The 24,169-nt window shown below is 36.2% G+C and overlaps 1 protein-coding gene across 3 annotated transcripts in view; it reads right to left on the bottom strand.

Annotated features, from left to right (window-relative positions):
* Nucleotides 1-8,050: 8,050 nt before the first annotated feature.
* Nucleotides 8,051-24,169, bottom strand: part of GARRE1 (granule associated Rac and RHOG effector 1) — a 133,184-nt gene continuing 117,065 nt past the window's right edge. For all 3 annotated transcript variants that reach the window (XM_074211503.1, XM_074211505.1, XM_074211504.1), the window contains 4 exons: nt 22,163-22,328; nt 20,919-21,056; nt 13,079-13,157; nt 8,051-10,810 (listed from right to left, as the gene is read on the bottom strand). In XM_074211503.1, the coding sequence (XP_074067604.1) occupies nt 10,475-10,810; nt 13,079-13,157; nt 20,919-21,056; nt 22,163-22,328 (719 nt within the window). In that variant the 3' untranslated portion in view covers nt 8,051-10,474. The remainder of the gene's footprint in view (nt 10,811-13,078; nt 13,158-20,918; nt 21,057-22,162; nt 22,329-24,169) is intronic.

Below are 24,169 nucleotides of genomic sequence, written 5' to 3'. Positions count from 1 at the left end.
AGAGTCAAATGATCTGGATTTTGCTCAAAGTTGTAAATCAAAATCTTGGTTTCTGTAACAAAGAAATCCACCACATGGCATTAAATAATCATGTTTTAGTTCAGAGATGGCATGAGAAGTGCATCCCCCATCAAGGGACTGTAGACTCAGAAATTCCTTAGCATCACAAAAGACTGGATCATCCAGCATCAACTCTAAATCTGTCCTGGCCTAGCTTGGCTTGAAGCAGAAAGTGGTCAGGGAAATAGCACTGAAAAGGTAGACTGGGGACAGTGTGGAGAATCTTGAATATAAGGCTAAGGAGCTGGGACCTGATGATAGACTGTGGATGTTAAAATGGAGGGAAGTCAAAGACAGACCAAGAGTTTTCAACCTGGGTGGCTGACTGGCCCCATCTCCACACTATCTCCTCAATAAATAAAACTCCAGTGGCGCCCTATTAACTCCAGGTTCAAATATAAAATCCTTTATTGTTCAAAGTCCTTTCTAACCTAGTACCCTTCTACCTCCAGGTTTCTTCCACCATAGCACTCACCCTTTCCATGTAGCCAGTGATCTAATGACACTGGCCTCCTTGGGGTTTCTTGAATATCTCCTAACTCCATGAATTTTCACAGGTTGTCCCTTTTGCCTAGTATGCTCTTCCTTCTCATCTTTACCTCAAGGCATAAAGTCCCAGCTACAATTTCATCTTCTATAATAAGTCTTTATTGGTGTCCCCTATCTCCAATCTCTTCTCTCCCTCCCTCCCTCCCTTTCCTTCTTCCTTTACTCTCTCTCTCACTCTTCTACTCTCTTTCCCTCCCTCTTTCTTGTTTGTACATAGTTGTTCACATGTTGTCTCCTCCGTTACACTGAGTTCCTTGTCTTTAGCCTTTCTTTGTATCTCCAGTACTTAACACAGTGTCTGGCACATAGGAGGCATTTAATAAAAGCTTTTTGAAAGACAGACAGAAAGTTAGTCCCTTGGTGCAAAACACATAGCAAGATGAAGTGGTCCAGATAATGACATAATGAATCCCTGCACAGCAGAGGAGCATCCCAATGAGCTCTCACTTGCCAGGGGATGTGTATGAATGCTTTTCTTGGGAAATCACTACCTGGAACAATAACTATTCCTCTGAGACAAGACCACTTATTTTCAGATTTTGATAACAAAAAGAACTTGGGCAGGTTTTCAGTCAAACAAAACACTATTATCAAGAAAACTGAATCAGAGACCTTATTAAGGAATGCCTTAAATGGGTCTGCAGGATCAGTATATACATATGCTTTTTTAACTTTATTCTTGTTTGCTTTTTCTAACAACATGACTAATATGGAAATGTTTTGCATGACTCCACGTGCGTAACAAATCAAATTGCTTGTCTTTTCACAGAAGAGGAAAAAGAAAGGGAGGGAGAATTTTTAAAAAATTGTTAAAAATGGTTTTTACAAATAATTGGGAAAACCAAAATATTAAATTTAATTAAAATCATTTCCTTACAATCTTTTTGTAAAAAAAATGGTTCCATAGATAGCTTTGATCTTTGGCCTCATTATATCACTGTAAAGTTGGGGTACACATAGGGGGAAGAACAAGCAGTCATAAGTCTTAAGGAATTTGGAAGTGGGACAAAGAAATCACGTAGGACTGAAGTAATACACAGAGGACAGGAATAGACATTGGCCAGACCCTGAAAGGTGGAAACCATGTTGATCCATCAAAACTTGGATGAATTGGTACTAGTCTAAGAATCAAAAGGAGGTTCATAAGATCTTAGATTTAGAGATGAAAAGGATCAAAAAGATTTGAGTCCAAATCTCTAATTTCAAAGATGAAGAAACTAAAGTCTTAGAAGGTTGTGTTTTACTCAAGATCACACAGCTAATAAGTATATAAGGAAAGTTCAGGATGATACTCATGATATCAGATGCTTAGAAGCCTTTCAGATATATAACAATGGTTCAAAGGTATCAAAAACTATTATGAGGAAGGGATCAGAAATCTGGGCTGAAGTACTATCAACAAGGGTATCTTTGTACCTCCAAAAGAGCTAGAGCTTCCAGACTTTTTCCTGTTTCAGGAACCCATCCAAACTAGGACAGCACAGATTCTACAAATGAGAGGAAGGTTAAGAGTAAGGTGGTAAAGAGAAGGGAAAGGAAGACATTTTTGAAACCATTACAGGGCAGAGTAGGAGATAAATTAATGAGGGAGAATGTGATTGAAAACAAATGCATAAGGACTGAGTGAGACAGACCTGAAGATAGACCTCTTGTGATTAGGTCCTTCTCCAAATCTATCCCTGTATGTGACCAGACCAGGCCAGATCCTGGAGAGGATGGATAGAATACAGGATCAGCATTAGACTTTATTCAGTTTCTCCATTTATTGAACACTACTTAGAACTCTGGGCTGAACACCAAGAGGTGGCAAAGATTAGAGCTGTTATGCCGAAGTTGAACTAACTAAACAAAAGCACAGTGGAGCTCAACCTTGGGGGTAGAAATTTGTACAGTTTCTCCCATTCATCACCTCTCATCTGAGCTCAGTCCTTTTCTTATTTCTTTCAAAAACATGGAGATCTCATAAACAGACCTATGTCCCTACAATAGTTTAAATGGGGAAAAAAATAAGAATTTTCATCATTGAAACATTTGTGTCTTTCTCTACCCCCATCAAGTCTGTAAACATGCTTAGTACTACTTTTGCATATCCACATATAATGTTCAGTACTACCAAGAGATAAATCCAGGAGGCTCTATAGTTTTTTTGCCTTTATGCACAAAATACGCAGCCTGGCAACTCTTCTGGGAGGTGCTACAACCACAGCCCCTGAAGATCCAGTAAGGAAAGGTCTTGCCAACACAAGACTTGGGTATTGTCACAGTTCATCATCAGGTACTAAGTTTTATTAGGTAGAAATTACATTAAAAAAGACACAAGAAAATTGATTTTGATGCTAAATTCTAAGAACCATTGAACTTTCCATCTGACTAGCAAATGAAATCTTTAGTTGAATTCAAGCTCAGTGTAGCAATTGTGAAATGAAAGTCAAAAAATGTCTCTTATAAGGCATGAACAGAAGTGTAAGGTCCAGAGCATGTGAGGCAAGTCCAACCCTGGCCATACTCTGTGAAGTGCACTGAAATCTGTTTGGAACATGACATTCCAGGAAGCAAGTTTTCAAGTTGTGTTGTTTTAGAGGAGGGTGACCAAAATGAGAAAAAGGCTTGAAATTCTACAAAATGATCAACTGAAAGTATTGGTGAAATTTAGCCTGTATATGGGAAAACTAGAGAAAAGTCCGTGATCACTTTCTTCAAATACTTAAAAGGTTGTCACATGGATCAAGGATAATCCTAAAATTCCATCCACATCCAGAGAAAAAGAGGGGAAAAAAAAACTATGAATTCTGAATGTAGACCAAAATAAACTACGTTCACTATTTTTTAAAAATCATATTGTTATTTTCTCTTCCCCCTATCCCCACCTGTTTCCCGACTGGGTTTTTCCTTTTTAAAAAAAAATTTAAAATTTTTTTTGCAAGGCAATAGGGTTAAGTGACTTGCCCAAGGTCACACAGCTAAACCAGTATTAAGTGTCTGAGGTCTATTTTGAACTCAGGTCTTCCTGACTCCTGACTCTACTCTCCGCTCCCCTGCGCCACCTAGCTGCCCCCATTATGTTCACTTTTAAAAACTTTTGCTTTTTGTTTTTTTTCTCCTTTGGTTCCAATTCTTCTTTCACAATATGACGAATATGGAAATATCAGACATGATACTACAGATACAACCTATATTAGATAACTCAATGCCATGGGCAGGGGAAAAGAAGGGGTAGAAAAATGTGGAATTTAAAAACTTACAAAAAGATGAATGTTGAAAACTATCTTTGCATGTAATTGGAAAAAATAAAATAAAATAAAGAGTATCCTAAAAAAAAACAGGCTATCGTATGGAGGAGGGATTAGACTTATTAGTAAGGTCTCAGAAGGCAGGGTTAGGATAAATACAAAGTTATAATGAAATATTAGAATCAATAATATTTAATTCAACAAGCATCTATCAAATACCTAGCATGTGGGCAAGCCAGAGTTAGGTGCTGCAGATACAAAAACAAAATAAAAAAGTCTTCAAGCAATCTTATTTCCATAGAGGGATACATTTATATAAATAGAGAAAAATTTGAGGATAGTTAAGAACCTTAATTAGGATGGAGGTTCTTAACTTTTTTTATGTGATAGACCCCTTTCTGAGGAAGCCTGGACACCTGATCAGAATGTTTTCAAATGTATAAATTAAAATACATGGGATTACCCAAAAAACTCCCAACAAATTGTGTTAATTTAAAAAAACCAACACTTTAAATTCCTAGATTAAGAGTCTAGTTTAAGCATTCCTGAACTAGGGAGGGATAAGAAAAGGTTTCACCTAGGAAGTAGAACCTGAACTGAGTCTTAAAGGAACCTAAGAATTTTAAAGAGGGGAGATGTGTGTATTCTACACATGGAGATAGAAGATGAAATAAGAAGTTTAGGGAAGAATTAGACAACCATTTTGGCTAAAATATAGTGTGAATGAAGAAAATCAATGAAGTCAAAATGGAAAAGCAGATCATAAACAAACGATAACCCTGTAGGCCAGGACTGCCCACAGTGTGATTTTATGCGGTCTGCCTGTGGGTTTACTAATGCTTTAGTTTCAGCAGAGCTCTCACTAAAATGGCAAATCAAAACATAATAGCTATTGTTTCAATAAAAACTTTTAAAAGCAAGATTGGATAGCCCTGCAGTAAGCAATAGGACCCACTGAAGGTTCTTGAGTAAGGAAATAACATGATCAGATCTGTACTTTATGAATATTATTTTGAAAGGTAAGTAGGAAATAGATTAGAGAGGGAAAACTAGATCTGAAAAAACAGTCATTGCACTGTCCTGATCAGAGTTAAAAGCTTCAACTGTGTGAAGAGAAGGGAATTAATTTGAAAGATGCTGTAGGGTAGACTGCTAGGTAATGCAATGGATAGAGTACCTACCCTGGAGTCAGGAAGGCTGGAGTTCAAATCCAACCTCAGACAAGTAGTAATTACCTAGTGTGCCACCTTGGGCAAATCACTTAACTATATTGTCTTACAACACCCCCCCCCCCAACAAAAAAGATGCTAAGGAGATGCTGATTGGATCTAGAGGGAGGAGAGGGAAAAGTCAAAGATGATTCTAAAGCCTGGATGTTGATGTATAGGATTTTTTTTAGAAGGGACAGGTTGGGGGAGGGGAGAAAATAATTATTTTTAGGACACCGTTAAGTTTGAAATGCTCAGAGGCCAATCCAAGTAGAAATGTCTAACAGACAGTTGGCAATACAAGGTCAGAACTCAGGAGAGTTTAGGGATGAAATGCATGGATTTAGAGATCATCTTCATGGAGACAAAGAACCTCATCCCAGTTAAAGAAATTCAGAAAGGTTGCCTTGATGGGTAGTGAGTCTCCATTGCTAAGGTACTGTAGAAGAGTTTCCATAATTTGGGCAAGGATTAAATTAACTGACATTTAAGATTCTTTCCAACTCTGACATTCTGGGATTATTTAACAAAACAAATAAAACTCAACTAAGAGGCTAACAATAAATGACCTGAAAAATATAAAAAATAAGCACAGTCTTTTTGGTATCAAAAGCCTAGAATATATAATGTGATTTCTGGCCATGCCCTGCACTCTACTGAGTACAGAGCAGTTAAAGGTGTTTAACATAATCTGGAGTAGTTTTAGAGAATTTTTCCTTCTCTCTTAAATCATAGCCTCTGTAGTATTCAATAAAAATGTTAAGTATGTAATACAAATCTCTAATGAAGATAAAAACATCTGGATATCCTAATGGGGTATTTATATTCTGTCAAAGCACATAAAGATTTAGTTACAGCACATTCTAGTTTTCACATTTGGCAGAAATTACAGGCAGTGCAGAGATGGGGGGGTGCTTCTTAGGAACAGCATAAGAATAAAATGCAACTATAGCTAATGTATATTAATACTATTTGTGTGACAACTGTCCTCAGTGATTGTAAGGTGCATTAGTAAGGTTGAAAAATTACTGAGTGGCACTAGTAGTACTTCTTCACAAGAAATATGGAAACTAAGACCTATGAAAATACAAATTAGAATCATAAACTGTCAGATGAAAGGAATCTTAGAAATTGAGACCATTTCTCAAATTTTTATCAGAAAGGAAAGCTCTTCAGTCATTTTTTCAGTCATGTCTGACTCTTCATGACCCCAGTTGAGGTTTTCTTGGCAGATACTGGAAAAGCTTGCCATTTCCTTCTCCAACTCATTTCACAGATGAGAAAGTTCAGATTAAAAGGGTTAAATGACTTGTTCAGGGTCATCCAGTTGCTAAGTAACAGAAGGCAGATTTGAATTGTCAGGGTTTCTCACTCTAGACCCAGAGTTCTATCCATTGCATCACCTAGCTGCCCCCCAGATAGTAAAACTGAAAAACTGAGACCTATATTTTGACCAGAGTCTCAAAGTGAGTCAGGAAAAGACTTAAAAAAAAATCTGGATCTGTGGTAACACTGATATTAGAGAGCAACCAAACAGCAAAACTCCCTTCGCAAATACAACACAAATTAACTGCTCTCTAATTTATAGTCTTAAAAGGAGTTTCTAAGAGGTTGAATAACTTGTAAAAGGTCACAAAATTCCTGAATCAGAGGTCAGTTCTCTTACCCTTATGTGGTACAATTTCAGGAATGACTGTGAAAGATTAGCAAATTAAACTTTTTTTTTGTCAATACTACCATTTCAAATAAAAATATTTTATCTAATCCTTAAACTCTAATGATCCAAGTCTTCATGGATTAGAGATTGAGGTGTTGATAAACTAATCAATAGACATGTATCAAGTACCTACTCTGTGCCAGCTACTGTGTGAGGTCCTTAGAGTTTAAGGAAATTTCAGGACTCCATACCTAATATCCAGCCTCTGCGGGACATTTTCCAATGAAGAGTAATTCACTTACCTTACAAGGTAACATTGTGTTCTGGGATAGTTCTTAAAAAAAAAAAATCGTTTCCTGATATCCAAACTCTTTGATTTTCCTTTCTGTTTGAATATTAAGTTGCTTTAAAAAAATTTTGTGCTTATATATGTTGCTTAAATAAAAATATTACTATCAGAAAAATTAAAGCTAGGAAAGAACTTTAAACAACCTATCACTTTTATAGGGGAAGAAACTGAGGCTGAGGGAAGTTAAATGGTGAGGTCATATAAATACTTCTAAGAACTTGGAATCTATTTCTTCTGTATCCAAAGTCAGTATTATTTCTCCTGGACCATGGATCAAATTTAGCTATATTTCCATTTTCATTTAATTACCTACCATTTTTAAATGGAAGCCAACACTGTTATTGAAAACATATATACTATGGAATACATCATTCATCTTGTGTAATTTATTGCTTTGCTTCTTAGAACAATAACCCTCAGAGTTGCGCTTGCTATACAGGAAATTGTGTTTCTTAGAATTCTGTACACAAGGCAAGCAACTCCCCCTTTTGGGGAGGAGGCAATAGTTGGGAAGGCAGCATGATGGAATCAAAGGCATAACTACCCCAAATTTTCTTGGGGATTATCAGATTATGGGTACTTGTCATGTGACCAGGCATTTAGAGAGCCTCACTGAAGTTAGAAAGAAGGAAAAAAATGATCTAAAGGTCCTAAGCATGGAAATAGGACTTCTGCTGGAGAATTCTGATCTCCTTCCTTTTCTCCATAAACAGCCCAGTATCATGAGATCACGGACTTCATATACACTACAAGGTTGCTAAGGAAGTCTCTGTAACAGGTTCTTGTTGAGATGAAGAGGACGCCTTGTAATTTACATTAAGCTTCTGATTTTGTTTCATAAGTATATTTTTGTTAAATTTGATTTAAAACATCATCTGAAATGCAAGGCTCGACTTCTGAGTAACAATTCAAATAATGGCAACTTAAAGGACTAGGCTTGATATTCAAAGAAAAGAAGAAATAAACATAAGGTCTACTAGTTGGAGAGCTGGTAGAATTCTCTTTAAAGCAAGCTACAGCTTATTATTAAATGTCTTTAATAAAGCAAATAGTTATTTTACTTACAGGAGCATTAGAAGTCAAATACAAAATATACAGTTCCAGTTCAGAAGCACTGAATGATTCACATGAAGCACTGCAATAAGGGCAAGTTAATGTGACATCAGAAAGCACCGAGCCATTGTGCTCAGCAGTGGGTGGCAAGCCCCTTGGAAGCAGGACCTGTCTGCCACAAACAACACCTGGAAGCACTAGGGCTCAGAAGGACAGGAAACTGGGGACATAGCACCAATGCAGACAGACAGACAGACAGACAGACAGACACACACACACACACACACACACACACACACACACACACAGAGCCTGCACAGCTCCATCAGACTATGGGAACATAGCACCCATGCAGAAACACACCGATGGTTTCATCTCACAATCTCCACAACTCACTCTGACTCCAGGTAGAAAAGGCCTTAATTCAAAACACAAAGCAGAAAAAAGGAAGCTAGGGATGATGGCACCTGTACTGAGCAATATGTCAGAGCGGAAAGAATGACCCATCCAAGAGGAGGCCTCTGGGCAGACACTGACGAGTCATAATATTTCAGTGTAACAGAACTTTGTATTCAGGGCACTGTGGACACACTACTCTGGGAAATCAAACACCATCTGTCAAGCAAAACAGTCACAAGCAATTGCAGCAGGAGGACATTCAAAGTAAAACAAAGGCAGACACTTGACAATTTACACAGACAAAAGCCACACAATGACTGTGCGAAGCACATTCCTGTAAAAAGTCTATGTACATCAAACAATTCTCTGTAAACATGGTGAGTGTGAATTTTCAGAAAACATGGTGACAATATCATAAATACAGGCAACATTGGCATCTTCAAACAACACACAAAATCACATTCTGGGGCTAAAAATCTGACCCAGCATCATACAACAAAAAAGGTGGAGGTTGGGCTAAGACACCCTGAATCTCTCTATATTAGTGTTTTTGTATATCCTTTTTTTTGGTATCTTTAAATATAAGATTCATTTATGTCTATAAAAATGAGAACATAAATGTACTATTACTAGTTTTGTTGAAAAACATTTATATGGTATTAAAACTAATATCCCACTTACTGGTAGTTAACACATATTAGAATGGTATAATGATTTAAGAAAATATAAAAATAAGATTAATACTGTCAAAACTTTCATACCAGAAAATATTGTGGATTTTAATCAGTTAGACTCTTTCAAAAATGAAATATGAAAATTTAAATAAGCTTTATATAAAGAATCTTCTGTAACCTCAATTAATGTACAATGGGTAACTATACATATATTTATCATTGTTTCTCAATGTAAGCACCATTCAACTCTTCTAAATCCACTTTGGTTGGAAAATATTTCTAATTCCACAGGTAATGTCTATTTAATGGCACATATTAACTGAACGGAGTTCTCTTTTCTCTTTTACTTTGAAAGCAGCACTGTCTTCAACTAATTCCTTCCCAAAATTCAATTTTTTTTTTCTGAGCCAGCTCACAAATGTTACTGTAAATAGTGTCTGGAAAAAAAAAGACTTAATTAAATAGTGAAGTTGTCTTTTAACTGCTATACTTTGTCATGTCAAGGGAAGACATTGTTGACAAGGTCTCTGGCCCAACAGAGAAGTATCCAATTGTGAATTAAAAATCAACTTCCCCTCTTACCAAGTGAAAATATGTCTATCTTGGCTATTGCCATTTGTTATCCTCATTTAGAGGTTCTGGTTGATCTATGCTTACAGTAGGATAATACTGCAATCTTCAGATTGACCATGCTCTGCATACAGAGCTGAAACTACCTACCTCCAGGGGTACACTCTGAAAAGCTGCTGGTTATCACTCCCATAGAAAACTCACAGGGCCCAAGTTGCTCACCTTAGGGATAAAGGTTTTATCATTTGCTCATTTTATAGATAAACTTAAATAAGGGCAATGTTGAGCAAAACTCTGACCACTACATTTGTTTTTTAAAATATTAAATGCATTTTAGGCAAGAGATGTTTTTTAACTATAAATCTATATGAAAAAATAGCTATAAAATAGTGTTTGGTATGGTAGTATTTTTTTAGCAATATTTTTTTAAAAAAGATTTAGAAAGTAAAGGTAATATACACATTTTAAAAGTTCTTCTATGTTACAGTCTGAACTGCTTTGTGTGCCTAACAAAAATAGTGGCCTCATTTGCTCAACAACTGAGCTTATGTATGTCAATTTTAATGGGATCTTTCTTTATAGAAGTAACCAGACATAATGCCATGTTTTTTCAAATAAAATTGTCCACAAAATTGCTTTATCTTTTCAAAGAACTGTGAAGACCCATTCGTGACCACCCGTCACTACTGATGAGACAACCAGTATCCTTCTGATGTGTGAAGCCATTAGTACTGATGTAGGTAGGATGGTCTGCGCTCTTGCTTCACTGGAAAAGATTTAAAGCCCTTGTTCATGGATTTGTGCTGGGCTGCTGCCTGCTGCGCCTGCGCCTGGGCTTGGGCTTGCTGCCCATAGGCAAATGTAGAGGAAATTCCTGTTGATGGAGCACAGTCACCAGCTGTAGACCAAACCGGTGACTGTAAAATTTGCATCGTGTCATTCCACTGGCTGACAGGATTGGTAATATGATACAAAGACGGGCTCTGACTGGGCAGTGTGTTGGTTAGAGGTGAAGGATGCTGCCAGGGGGCCTTTGGAGGCCACGTTTTGGTTTTATTATCCTGCCAAGAAAAAAACAAATTAAAATTTTGGTTTTCAGAACAAATTTCTCCAAGAAGGGAAACTGTCAATTGAAGAGAAACTAACCCAGGCTAATGCTAGACAAGGCCCATCAGAATTCCTTGAGTGGTTCTCTGGGAGATTTTTTAAGAAACCCACTCAATCCTCCACCTTTTACATGCTCACAAGTAGCAGAAAAGGTTCTTTGATAGCATTTGGGAAAGTGGGAGTGGGAAAGGGAGGAATTTCAAGAACCATTACCTTCTTCTGACTATTATCAGTAACAGTTACTTATGCCAGTATTTGGATACCATTTTTAGCAGTAGAAACAAGGGAAATTCTAGTGTCTAGCTGATTGTAACTTGCCAAAACTAACTAAAACACATTAAAAAATATTATTAGCCCTCATGTCACTCCTCTGAGGCTTACTCTCTTCCCACTGCAAGTCTTTTCTGCAATCTACGCAAATCATGTTTTTCCTATTTTTTGCTAATTATTAAAATAGATTAAAGGGATTAGTATATCATTACATATCTAAAAATGCCTTCCAAACCTTAAAGTAATAATATCTTTAATTGTTGTAAAATTAAGAAAAATAGAAAATTGTAAAATAGAAATTATGTAGATATATAGTGCATATATATATTCATTCATTTTCTCTCAACATTCTCTTTCAATGGCTCATTTATATTTAAGTGATTTCTACATCTATATATCTATCCTATTCTCATCTGAACACTTTTATATTACACAATGTTAATTGGATTTCCCTAAAGAAATTTAAACTTGACAAATCCAAAACAAAACTATTACCTATCTTCTTATACTGATCCCTCTTTTGGGACTTTTCCATTTCTATTCAGATTATGTAAATCAATTTCTGTTAATTTTTTTCAATAACTCCAGTTCTCAACTTCAGAGTCACTCAGTTACCAAATTCTGTCTATTTTTCCTATTCAATGACTCTCACATCTGTCCCTTTCACTCTTCTTACATGGCCACCACACTAGTTTAGGTCCTTACAATCTTGCCTGTCTAATAGCTAACAATAACAACCATGTGCCAGACACTATGCCATCTTAGTTACCTTCCATTATCTATTACTAATTGGTCTTCCTGCCTCAATTTTCTCTCATCTCCAAAAACATTATTCACACTCCTGCCAAAATATATTTTAGTATATTTTCTTTCTTTCTTTTTTTTTTTAAATTTAAGGCAATGGGGTTAAGTGGCTTACCCAAGGTCACACAACTAGGTAATTTAAGTGTCTGATGCCAAATTTGAACTCAGGTCCTCCTGATTCCAGGGCCAGTTCTCTATCCACTGTGCCACCTAGCTGCCCCCAGAAAGTATACTTTGGAGGCAGCTGGGGGCACAGTGAATAGAGCACTGGCCCTAGAGTCAGGAGGACCTGAATTCAAATGTGGTCTCAGGTCTCAGATACATAATAATTGCCCAGCTATGTGACCTTAGGCAAGTCACTTAACCCCACTGCCTTGTAAAAACTAAAAATAACAAAAACAAAAAAACAAAAAAACCCCAAAGTATATTTTCTAAAGCACAGTTCTGACCATGTTACTTCCCTACATGACAAACTTCAATGGTCCCTTATTAGCTTTAGGAAACAATACAAACTCTTGATTCTATCTACTGCTGTTTAATATACATCACTTCCCTTTACACTCTCCACAGGGCAATCAAAATGGTCTTTCTATTGTTCCTCAAACGAGACATTCCAATCTCTTATCTCAGCTACCCCACATACCAAGAATGCACTCATTCAATAATTCCTTCTTCTTTTTAGGATTCTTAGTTTCCTTCCAAGTTCTCTCAAATACCATTTTCTCTTTTCCTGATCCTCTTTCCTGCTAGGACCAATTCTTCCTTTTCTACCAATACTTGTATATATTGTATTCATATTTCTATGTGTACATGCTATCTTACTCTGTTAAATGTAAGTTCCTAAGGATTGGAACTACTTAATTTCAGTTTATACCCCATACAATTTCTACCACAATACCTGGTATACAGTAAGAGTTTAATAAATGCTTGTTAATTATGTAAGTTTCACTTTTCATTGGATCTAACTGAAGCCATACCTATAACATCTAGGCTGGCAACATAATTTTCCATATATCAAAATTATCTTAGAATGTTTAAGAGATATTTTAATATATTTAATAAAATCCACATCCCAATCCTGTCGATTCCCTCCTTATAAAACAGTAACTACTACTGCATAACTGAGAAGGAACTGCCACAGTTCATACCTGATTAAGGTCATCCACTGTGGAAAGAAGAGGTGGAGATGGTAGTGTGGTAGTTTCACGTTCACCACTACTATGTTTTCTGAAATAACAAAAGGTATTTTGGAATTACTCAATTATTCATTACTTACTTTTAGAGATTATACTGTTTTCATGTAAACATTATACTGTTTTCACCCACTCCTATCTGCTGAAGGATGATATCTTCAAGCAATTTTTGTGAAGTCCTCAAATTATTTTTATATTCAACAAGACTGAAGGAGTCATTATTTGTACAGAAGATCTTCTAAGAAAACAATTCTACCACACTTTATACCTAACCAAAGGCCCATCACAGAAATTGTGTATGTTAAGCTATATGCCTGAGACTTTTTAGTTGAGCGGTATGCATGTGGTTGGAATGTTTCATAAAGATAACATTTCAAGGAAAATCATCATTATTGTCTGAAAGGGGAGAAAGTGTTTATGGTAGTTACTTGATACTCCATTTCTAACCCCCAGGATAATGATAGATGATTTACTCCAGAGACTCACAAAGTGCTTATAGCATGTAGAATATTTTAATCTTCATGAAAGAAAAGCTGTAAAGCATTTTTAATTACTTATTTCAAAAACAAAAAGCTGTATGCTAACCCTGTTTGTAAATATTGTGAACTTTACCCTCATGACTCTAGTGCTATTTGGTCACTATTAGATGAAGCATGGAAAGGCAATTTTTTAAAGGGTCGTATATTTTTCATTTACCAGTTTTGTCCAATCAAAGTTGATTAAATTAGTGATTGTGTTCATATAGTTCCTTTGTGTGTCTTGGCAGGTAGACTTTCAAGTATGGTTATTTTAAATAAAATTTCTTTTTCTATCTCTTTCTGCTTGGTTTTGTTGGTACTATATAGAAAGGAAGTATACCATCTTACTATCATCCAAGTGAAAGTTTTCTTTCCTCATTGCCTGTGCTTATTCCTTTAATTTCTTTTTCTTGTATTATTGTTAAAGCTAGCATCCCTAGTAGACTGTTAAATAATAATGCTGATAATAAAGATCCTTGCTTCATCCCTGATCTTACTGTAAAAGCTTCTCAATTCAAATAATACTTATTCTTGGTTTTACACAGACACCACTTTTCATTTTTTTTAAAATTTTGTTGCAACTTTTAATTCAGTTCTTCTAGATCATAGCTTTTGGTTTTGAGATTTTAAATAACTTCCTTAATGAAAAGATCTGTAAAGGACTTTAGACTAGAGAAATACTTGTTCCTAAATATTTTCTGTTGAACTTAAAAGGCAATTTTTAATAAACACCCAAATGGTGCATCTCCCTCTCACATTCCTTATTGTTCCAAGGAGAAATTTTTGTAGGCTGATGAAGACAGCAGAACATTTGAATTGCTGTTCTTAACTGGGTAGCAAGGAATGTAATGGTGGCAGGTTCTCAAGTGATCATAGGAAGGAGACAGACATTTATTACTATGTACCTTGAGGCACTGTGTTAAGAACTTTACTAATATCTCACTTGATCCTCACTATAACCTTATAAGATAGGTGGTGCTATTATGATCTCTATTTTATAACTGAGGAAACAGGGAAACAGGGGTTAAGTGATTTGTCCAGTTAGATGGTAAAATGGGCAGAGGCCAGAACTGGAGTCAGCAAAGAGAGTCTTCCTGAGTTCAAATCCAGTTTCAGACATATATGTTATGGGACCCTGGGCAAGTCACTTAACAGGGATTGGTAAACCACTCCAGTATCTTTGCGAGGAAAACCTAAAATGGGATCACAAAGAGTCAGATATGACTGAAACAACTGAACAACCAGCCATCACACAGTGAGTGTCTGAGGTCAGATCTGAATTTAGCCTTTCCTTACTCTGGGACCAGAACTCTATCTACTGTACCCAGCTGTCTTTCTGTATTTAAGACTCTATAGAAATCATATCTTTGTGACCCAATTCCCATTAACTTCATGATACAAGACTAAAAGATCGTATTTTTGAAGGAATACTATGGCAAAAGATAAATAGCTCTTTTAAAGAGAAAAAGTGCTGGACTTTTAATGCTGGTTAGAGGATCTAGGTTAAATTACTACTCTCTTGCTTATTGTTTGTATAATCTTTATTTCCCCCTCTGAGTCTAAGTTTCCTCACTTGTAAAATAGAAGGGTAAGAGTTAATGTAGATATTCTCTAAATCCTTTTCCCCCCCTGTTTGAAACACTTAATATTTTAATTAAAATGAGAAAAAGAATAATAAATTTTACCAAGCAAAACAGGAAGGAAAAATGAAAAATAGCAATACATTTAGTTTTGGAACAAAAACACGTGAGTCTGAAAAGCTGTATGCCTTGCCTAACTTTCTTTTTTTTTGCAAGTGAACTTCATTTTCTTTTAAAGTGAACTTTATTTTGTTATTACTATTATTACAATAATTTTGTTATAAGAGTAAACATAAACCTCCCTCACCCTCCAAAAAGATGAGAAATCTCAAAAATAGTGAGAGAGACAAAAAAAAAAGTACTTCAGTCTGTGTTCAGATTCCAATGGCTCTCTCTCTGGGGTGAGTTGATTTCTTTATCAAAAGTCCACCAGTGGGCAGCTAGGTGGTGCAGTGGATTGAGCACTGGCCCTGGAGTCAGGATTACCCAAATTCAAATCTGACTTCACTTAATCATTACCTAGCTGTGTGACCTTGGGCAAGCCACTTAATCCCACTGCCTTGCAAAAAACTTTAAAAAAAAAGGCCACCAGAGAATTTGCTTCAATAATTTCCCCACAGTTGCTATTACTACTTGTACCTCCACTCTATTCCTCCCCACTCTCATTTATTCTATTTTCTCTCTCCTTTCATCCTGGCCTTGTCCAAAAGTGTGTTGTATCTGAGTACTCTCTCCCTCAATCTTCCCTCTCTTCTATCACCTATTCTTCCCCTCCCCTCCCCTCATTCCCCCTTATCCCATCCCTTTATTCTCATTTTTCTCTAGGGTAAGATAGATTTCCCCACCCTATTAAGTGTATATGTTATTTCCTCTCTGAGCCATTTCTGATGAGAATGAAGGCTCACTCATTCCCCCTTGACTTCTCACTTTCCACTCCATTGAAAAAGCTTTTTCTTGACTCTTCTGTGAAATTTCTTAGCTTCTTCTTTATCATCATCTCCCTTCCCTTCCTCCCAGTACATTACCATTGACTCCATCTTTTTACTATATTATGCCACTATATTCTGCTCCTTCCTGTGTCCTGTCTGTATATGCCCCTTCTAACAGCTCTTATAAATGAGAAAGTTCATGAGTTATCAATATCTTCTTCCCAAGATCAGAGCAACCCAGTCATATGAAAAATTGCTCTAAATCATTACTTATTAGAAAAATGCAAATTAAAGCTTTTCTGAGGTACCACTTCACACCTCTCCGACTGGCCAATATGACTAGAAAGGGTAACGATCATTGTTGGAAGGGTTGTGGGAAATCTGGGACACTATTACATTGTTGGTGGAGCTGTGAACTCATCCAACCTTTCTGGAGAGAAATTTGGAACTATGCCCAAAGGGCAAAAAGAAATGTGCATACCCTTTAATCCAGCAATACCTCTACCAGGTCTATACCTTGAAGAGATGATGACAAAGGGTAAAAAAATTGGAAACCAATAAATGGCCTTCAACTGGGGAATGGCTTAGCAAACTGTGGTATACTTATGTCATGGAACACTATTGTTCTATTAGAAACCAGAAGGGATGGGAATTCAGGGAAGCCTGGAAGGATTTGCATGAACTGATGCTGAGTGAGATGAGCAGAACCAGAAAAACACTATCTCTTATACTTTATGTTTCTTCCTTAAGGATATGATTTCTCTCTCATCATACTCAATTTGGATCAATGTACAACATGGAAACCAATGTAAAGATTGACAAATTGCTTTCTGTGGGGGATGGAGGGAGGGAAGTAAGATTGGGGGGAAAATTGTAAAACTCAAAATAAATAAAATCTTTAATTAAAAAAAATCTTCTTCCCATGCAAGAATATAAACAGTTCAATATCATTAAGTTCCTCATAGTTAGTCCTTCTCATCCACCCCCCTCTATGGTTCATCAGAGTCCTGAACTTGGAGAGCAAACTTTCTGTTCAGCTCTGGTTGTTTCAATAGGAAAGTTTCAAAGTCCCCTGTTTCATTGAAGTCCATCTTTTCCTCTGAAAGAGGATGCTGTTTTGCTGGGTAGTTGATTCTCGGTTGTAAACCAAGATCTTTTGCCTTCTGGAATACCACAGTCCAATCCCTATGAGCCTTTAATGTAGATGCTGCCAGATCCTGTGTAATCCTGAATATGGAGCTTCAGTAGTTCAACTGTCTGTTTCTGGCAGCTTTTAGAATTTTCTCTTTGATTTGGGAGTTTTGGAATTTGGCTATAATATTCCTGAAGTTTTTCTTTTGGGATCTGTTTCAGGAGGTGACCAGTGAATTCCTTCAACTTCTATTTTACCGTCTGCTTCTAGGACTTCAGGGCAATTTTGCTGTATTATTTCTTGAAAAATGAAGTCTAGGCTCTTTTCCTGTTCATGGCTTTCAGGTAGCCCAATAATTTTAAAATTATTTCTTCTAGATCTGTTTTCAAAGTCAGTTGTTTTTCTCCAATGAGATATTTCACATTTTCTTCTAATTTTTGGCCTTTATGGAAGAGTTTTATTTCTTCCTGATTTCTTGCAAAGTCATCAGCTTCCTTTAGTTCCATTCTGCATTTGAAGGAGTTATTTTCCTCAGAGAGCTTTTTTATCTCCTTTTCCAGCTGGCCAATTCTGCTATTTTAAGGCATTCTTCTCCTCATTTGCCTTTTGTTTTGCTTTTTTTTTTCCCATTAGGCCTAAACTGGTTTTTAACATATTATTTTCTTCAGTATTTTTTTGTATTTCTTTCACCAAGCTGTTGATTTGGTTTTCATGATTTTTCTGCATCACTTTCATTTCTCCTCCCAATTTTCTTCCACCTCCCTTAATTGCTTTTCAAAATCTTTTTTTTGAGCTCATCCATAGTCTAAATCCATTTTCTATTTCTCTTGGAGGTTTTGGATACAGAAGCTTTGATTTTGTCATCATCTGAGTATGTATTTTGATCTTCCATGGGACTAAAGTAATTCTCTATGGTCAGATTCTTCTTTTTCTGTTGTTTACTCATTTCCTCAGCCCAAGACTAATTCACAGCATTTCCAAGGCTTTGGGTCTTTTATTTTTTTGGGACACCCCACTAGGACCTTTATTCCGCTAAGGTCTTAAGCTCAGTTGCCTGTGCTTTGATATGTAGATGACCACAGCACTTCCCTCTGCCCTGGAGTAGTAAGGAGAGCTCCTGCTCAGCTATCTTAGTATGGAAGCCCAAACTGCAACCTGGATATGAGTGTGGGCAAACAGCAGAGTCCTACCCCAAGGGAGAGCTGTGAAATTTCTGCAGTCTTCCCTGACCCCCTCACTGTCTGTAGGCTGTTCTCTGGAGCTGCAGGCTGCTTTCTCCAGATTCTCGCTGCAGTTTCTGCAGCTGGGTACTCCCTCACTCCACACTTATTCTGGTGTAGCAGAATTCTCTCCCTGCCCCTTCAAGCTCTTCAGGGGCTATGCTGTGACCAGGGTTTTTTCCAACTCCTGGTCCTGGTGAAACACACCTTTCCCCAGAACTTCTAAGTTATCTAGTCTTTTTTTTTTTTTAGGTTTTTGAAAGGCAAATGGGGTTAAGTGGCTTGCCCAGGGCCACACAGCTAGGTAATTATTAAATGTCTGAGGCCACATTTGAACTCAGGTACTCCTGACTCCAGGGCCAGTGCTCTATTCACTATGCCACCTACTCACCCCTCACTCAGTCTTTCTGTGGGTTCTGAACCTCTAAATTTTGACTAGAGTCATAATTTGTTGACTTTTGGAGTTTTGAGGGGAAGGAGTTCCTGGGAAATACTGCCTTCACACTACCATCTTGGTTTCGCCCCCCCACTTTTCATTTTAAGAAAAAATTTTCAGACAAGGAAACTGAGACTCAAAGAAGTTAAATGATTTGCCTGTAGATACTCAGTCCTCAGATATCCCACTGACAATCCATCCCTCCAATTGTTATAAGACTGATCTTTTTAGTAAATACCACTCCACAACTCAAGAATCTTTAGTGGCTATTTATTGCTAATTGAATAAATTTTAAACTCCATATGCTCATGTTCAAGGTACTTAAAAATCTGTCTCCATCCTACTTTTCCTCTCTAAACTCACACTAAACCTTCTTTAGGTGCTTTATATTATTTGAGTTCCTTGAACATCCTTTGCCTCTACCACCTTTACACTTTTCTTAAGCAGTTTTACATTAAAAAATATGTGCCCTCACTTCTCTATCTTTTGATATTCCATTTGTTCATCTTTTAAGATTCGGTTAAAAATGAAACTTTTCTTGATTCCCTAAACCACTTTATGTGCCTTTATATTTTTCTGATGTATCATATATATAAAATGGATGACTACTGAATATCAGTCATATAACAATAGAATATTAGAGCTGGAAAGGGGCTTATAGATCATCTAGTCTAAGCAATTAATTTTATAAATTAGGAAAATTAGACTCTAAGAGTTTAACTAATTTGATCAAAGGCACAATTAATTAGTTGAGATGGTTGAACTATTTTTGCAAGATAGTATGATGCCAAATAAAGTTGAAACCTAAAGACCTTAATAGGTCACTAGCTCTTTCTGATATTTTCATGGAGGGGAATTAATATCTTCAAAGATACTTATCTCCAAAGTCTGCTTTTTGTCAGTGCCATTACTACTTTATCATTATGTGAAGTTATATACTCAGTAATAATGATATCTTATCTGTTTGCTTCCACTTCATTTCTTTTTCTTTTTCTTTTTTGCAAGGCAAACGGGGTTAAGTGGCTTACCCAAGGCCACACAGCTAAGGTAATTATTAAGTGTCTGAGACCAGATTTGAACCCAGGTACTCCTGACTCCAGGGCCGGTGCTTTATCCACTACGCCACCTAGCCGCCCCTCCACTTCATTTCAAAACAGAATCCCTATGTAACAGAGCATGCAGTTATATGCTGAGCCTCTCAACATGACCCACAGCTCTGCCATACAGACAGAATTTTGACTCTGTGAAACAACTGTGGAGTTTGAACAAAGACCAAGGATTATTACCTTAAATTTAGGGGAAAAAAAGACTGATATCTTATTGTCTGATCTTGCTATCTCTTATACTTTATGTTTCTTCCTTATGGATATTGAGTTCTCTCTCTCATCACATTCAACTTAGCTCAATGTATACCATAGAAACAATGTAAAGACTGGCAAATTGCCTTCTGTGGGGGGGGGGGGTGAGGGAAGTAAGATTAGAGGAAAAATTGTAAAACTCAAAATAAATAAAATCTTTAATTAAAAAAATAATTTTGATTCTGTAAAACCTGTTTGTATAGACTTTTGTACAACAAAGATGTAATTGCTCTAGTTGGAGAAAGAACAAATGAAAGAGACCTTCATAAAAGAAATCTACCTCAAATGAAAAAAGCAAGCACAGCAGGGTCACAGTTACTTTTACATCATAAACAAGAATAAACATTACAACAGAAAATCAATTTTACTATTGAAGCTTCCTGCCTTTTAATTTTTATCAAAAGAGGAAGCTAGGTGGAGCAGTGCACTGGCCCTGGAGTCAGGAGAACCTGAGTTCAAATGTGACCTCAGAAACTTAATAATCATCTAGCTATGTGACCTTGGGCAGGTCACTTAACCCCATTCCCTTGCAAAAAAAAAAACAATTTTTTTTATCAAAGAATGAATGAAAAAATTGAAATAGTTTTCTGTTCTCTTATTAGTTTTATGAAACTATTCTTACCTTCTCTGCTTAACAGCAGCAACAAGATCTGGACCCGAAAACATGGAAAACAAACTGTCACCATTAGCAGAAGACGTCTCATCACTTGAGCTGGCAGAGTCTCCCTGAGTGCCTGACCAGCTATTATTTATCATGTCACTGAAAGATAAATAAAAAGAAATTAGTCAAACCCTCATTCCAGGTCTAGAGACTAAATATATATGTAATAGCAGTGAGCCCAAAAAAAATAAATGAATAAAAAAGAAAAAAAAGTGGCAAGTTTTCCCTTTATTTTTGTTTTAAAGTCAAAGAAAATATATGATTCTTGCCTAGAAACATATCATATTCCATTAAATAACTGAAAGCTTCATGTTATCATGCAGCAACACATATTTCTAAAATTAAATTCCAAATGTATTCAATTACACATATATAGTCTTTTAGGTATTACATTTCCTAACACTCCCTAAAATCTGTGGTCTATATATATATAATTCACATTTTAAAACTACAAAAGTGCTAGGAAATATTCTATGACATTCTGGTTTCTCTGAAGATAATTTTAAGGTCTTGGGGGCAACTATTCATGTAACAGATCAAAGAAGTTAAAGTCAAGCATCTGTTCTCTAAAAGTGTCACTGGCCAAGTCACCACCACTTTGAACTTAAATTATTTTACCTATAACATAGGGGTGATATTACTTGAACTGCCAACTTACAGGATCATAGAGAGGCTCAAATGAAATGATGTATATGAAATATTTTGTAATCTTAGCCTGTGGTTAAATATGAGATAATTCTTTGAAGATGATATAGGCAAATTCTTATCTTTGTTCTTAGCAGGTAAAAATTGGTAATATGCTACATTTCACACAGCTAATTCATAACACAGTGCCCTTGTAATGTGAAGCACCACTGAATAAAATGCAGTCCTTATCTGGGACAATCTAACTTAAGAAAAAAGCTACTCTGTTTTAAGATCAGTAATTCATATTTAACATGTGTATAGGGTATACATGAAAACACTGAACATCATGAAATGGACAATACCTCTAACATCTGAATTTATAAACAAAAGAAATTCTCTATTTCTCTACAAACCAAAATAAAAAAAAAATCTGAAGATCAGTTTAAGGAATACCCTTCCAAAAAACTCTTGTTTCCATTCCTGGTTCGAGTACAGTGATCTTTGGACAGCCCTATGAACATACAATTTTTCCTCTGTGGATTTTGCAGTGGTGCTACCTAATGTTTGTCAGCACTCACCCTTCTGTGAAATACTCAGGAAAGGGCCAGGTACGATGAGCATCATCTGAAAGAGGCCAGTTGTTCCGTGCATTGCCTGGGCGACGGATATGTTGGGCTTGCCGTTTCTGCTGCAAAGCCTGACTTACCCCAGCAACGTACCGGGCAAACTCTGGGTCTGAGCCAACTGGACAGAAAAAGAGCAGTCAATTTGTTTTCTACTGACATATTTATTTATTTTTCACTATAATTAATCAAAGTCATTTAAGACTTAAACTTAGTTGTCTGCTGGAAAACAAAATAAACAAAAAATCATTCAAGAGATAACTCTCTGATGAGTAATATTACAGTAGAGTAAATTCTCACTATCTTTCAAGTGGATTATCCAATACTGTCTAGTCAGGTATTAGAGGTGCAGTTCATAATCAGTGAATGTACACTTGATTCTATGTGGATATGTGAGGAAAAGAAAAGAATGTTCTTTTATGACAATGATTTTCCAATGTCAGTATTAATTGCTTTATTCCCCAGTGTTTGATATTATTCATATCTTTTCATCTAAGGGTTCCATCAAACATCAACAGGAAACTAAATTAAAGAACCAGGTAATTAATTACTTATTCAATGCTATAGCAATCAAAATGCCAAAAAAAATTACTTTATTGAAATAGAAAAAATATTAACAAAATTCATAAGGAGGAACAAAAAGGTCAAGAATATAAGGGAATTAGGAGTGGCTAAATGGCACAGTGAATAGAGCACCAGCCTTGGAGTCAGCCTGAGTTCAAATCTGGCCTCAGACACCTAGCTGTGGGGCCTTGGGCAAGCCACTTAACCCTGTTTGCCTTGCAAAAAAAAAAAAAATAATAATTGCTCTCCAGAAAGATAGGATTAGATAATGCACTAGTGTCCCAGTTTTCCCACATTCTCTCCCATATTGATCCCATATTGAAAAGTAAAGGCATTCATACCAGATCTAAAATTATATTATAAAGCATCAGTCATCAAAACTGTTTGGAAAAAAACTGTTTGGTACTGGCTATGAAATAGAGTGGTGGATCAGTGGAATAGATTAGGTACAAAAGAAAGGGTGGCTAATAACTATGGTAAACAACTGACAGATAAACTCAAAGATTCCAATTTCTGGGATAAGAACTCAGATAAAAAGTGCTGAGAAAACTGGAAGATAGTATGGCAGGAAACCAGGCAAAGATCAACTGAGATGATCTCATACCCTGTATCAAGATAAGATCAAACTGAGTACAGGATTTAGACATAAAAGAAGATACCATAATCAATGAGGGGAACAAGGAATAGTTTATCTGTCAGATAGATCTATGGAAAGGGAAGCAATTTATGACCAAAAAGAAAAAGATAGAGACATTATAAATTACAAAACAGATAATTTCAATTACACTAAATTGAAAAATTTTTGCACAAATAAAACAAAACAAGATTAAAAGGAATGCAGTAAGATGGGACACAATTTTTATAGCTAATGTTTTGGATAAAAGATTCGTTTCTTATAGAGAACTGAGTCAAATTTATAATACAAGTTATTCCCCAATTGATAAATGGTCAAAAGATATGAACGGGCAGTATTCAGATAAAGAAATTAAAGTTATCTCTAGTCATATGTAAAAATGCTCTAAATATTACTGATTAGAGAAATATGAATTAAAACAACTCTGAGGTATCCATCTCCTATCTATCAGATTGGTTGACTTGACTAAAAAGGAAAATGATCAATATGGGAGAGAATGTGGGAAAACTGGGACACTAGTGCATTATCTAATCCTATCTTTCTGGAGAGCAATTTGGAATTACACCCAAAGGGCAAAAAAACTGTGCACACTCTTTGATCCACCAATACCATCATTAGGTCTGTATCACAAAGAGATCTTAAAAATGGGTAAAAAAACCCCACATGGACAAAAGTATTTATAGCAGTTTTTTTTGTAATGACAAAGAATTGAAAATTGAGGGGATGCCCATCAATTGGGGGGTGGCTGAACAAACTGTGGTAAA

This window comes from Macrotis lagotis, chromosome 1 (assembly GCF_037893015.1).
Source record: "Macrotis lagotis isolate mMagLag1 chromosome 1, bilby.v1.9.chrom.fasta, whole genome shotgun sequence".
NCBI classification, from domain to species: Eukaryota; Metazoa; Chordata; class Mammalia; order Peramelemorphia; family Peramelidae; genus Macrotis; species Macrotis lagotis.
This window is presented reverse-complemented; position numbering and strand designations above follow the sequence as displayed.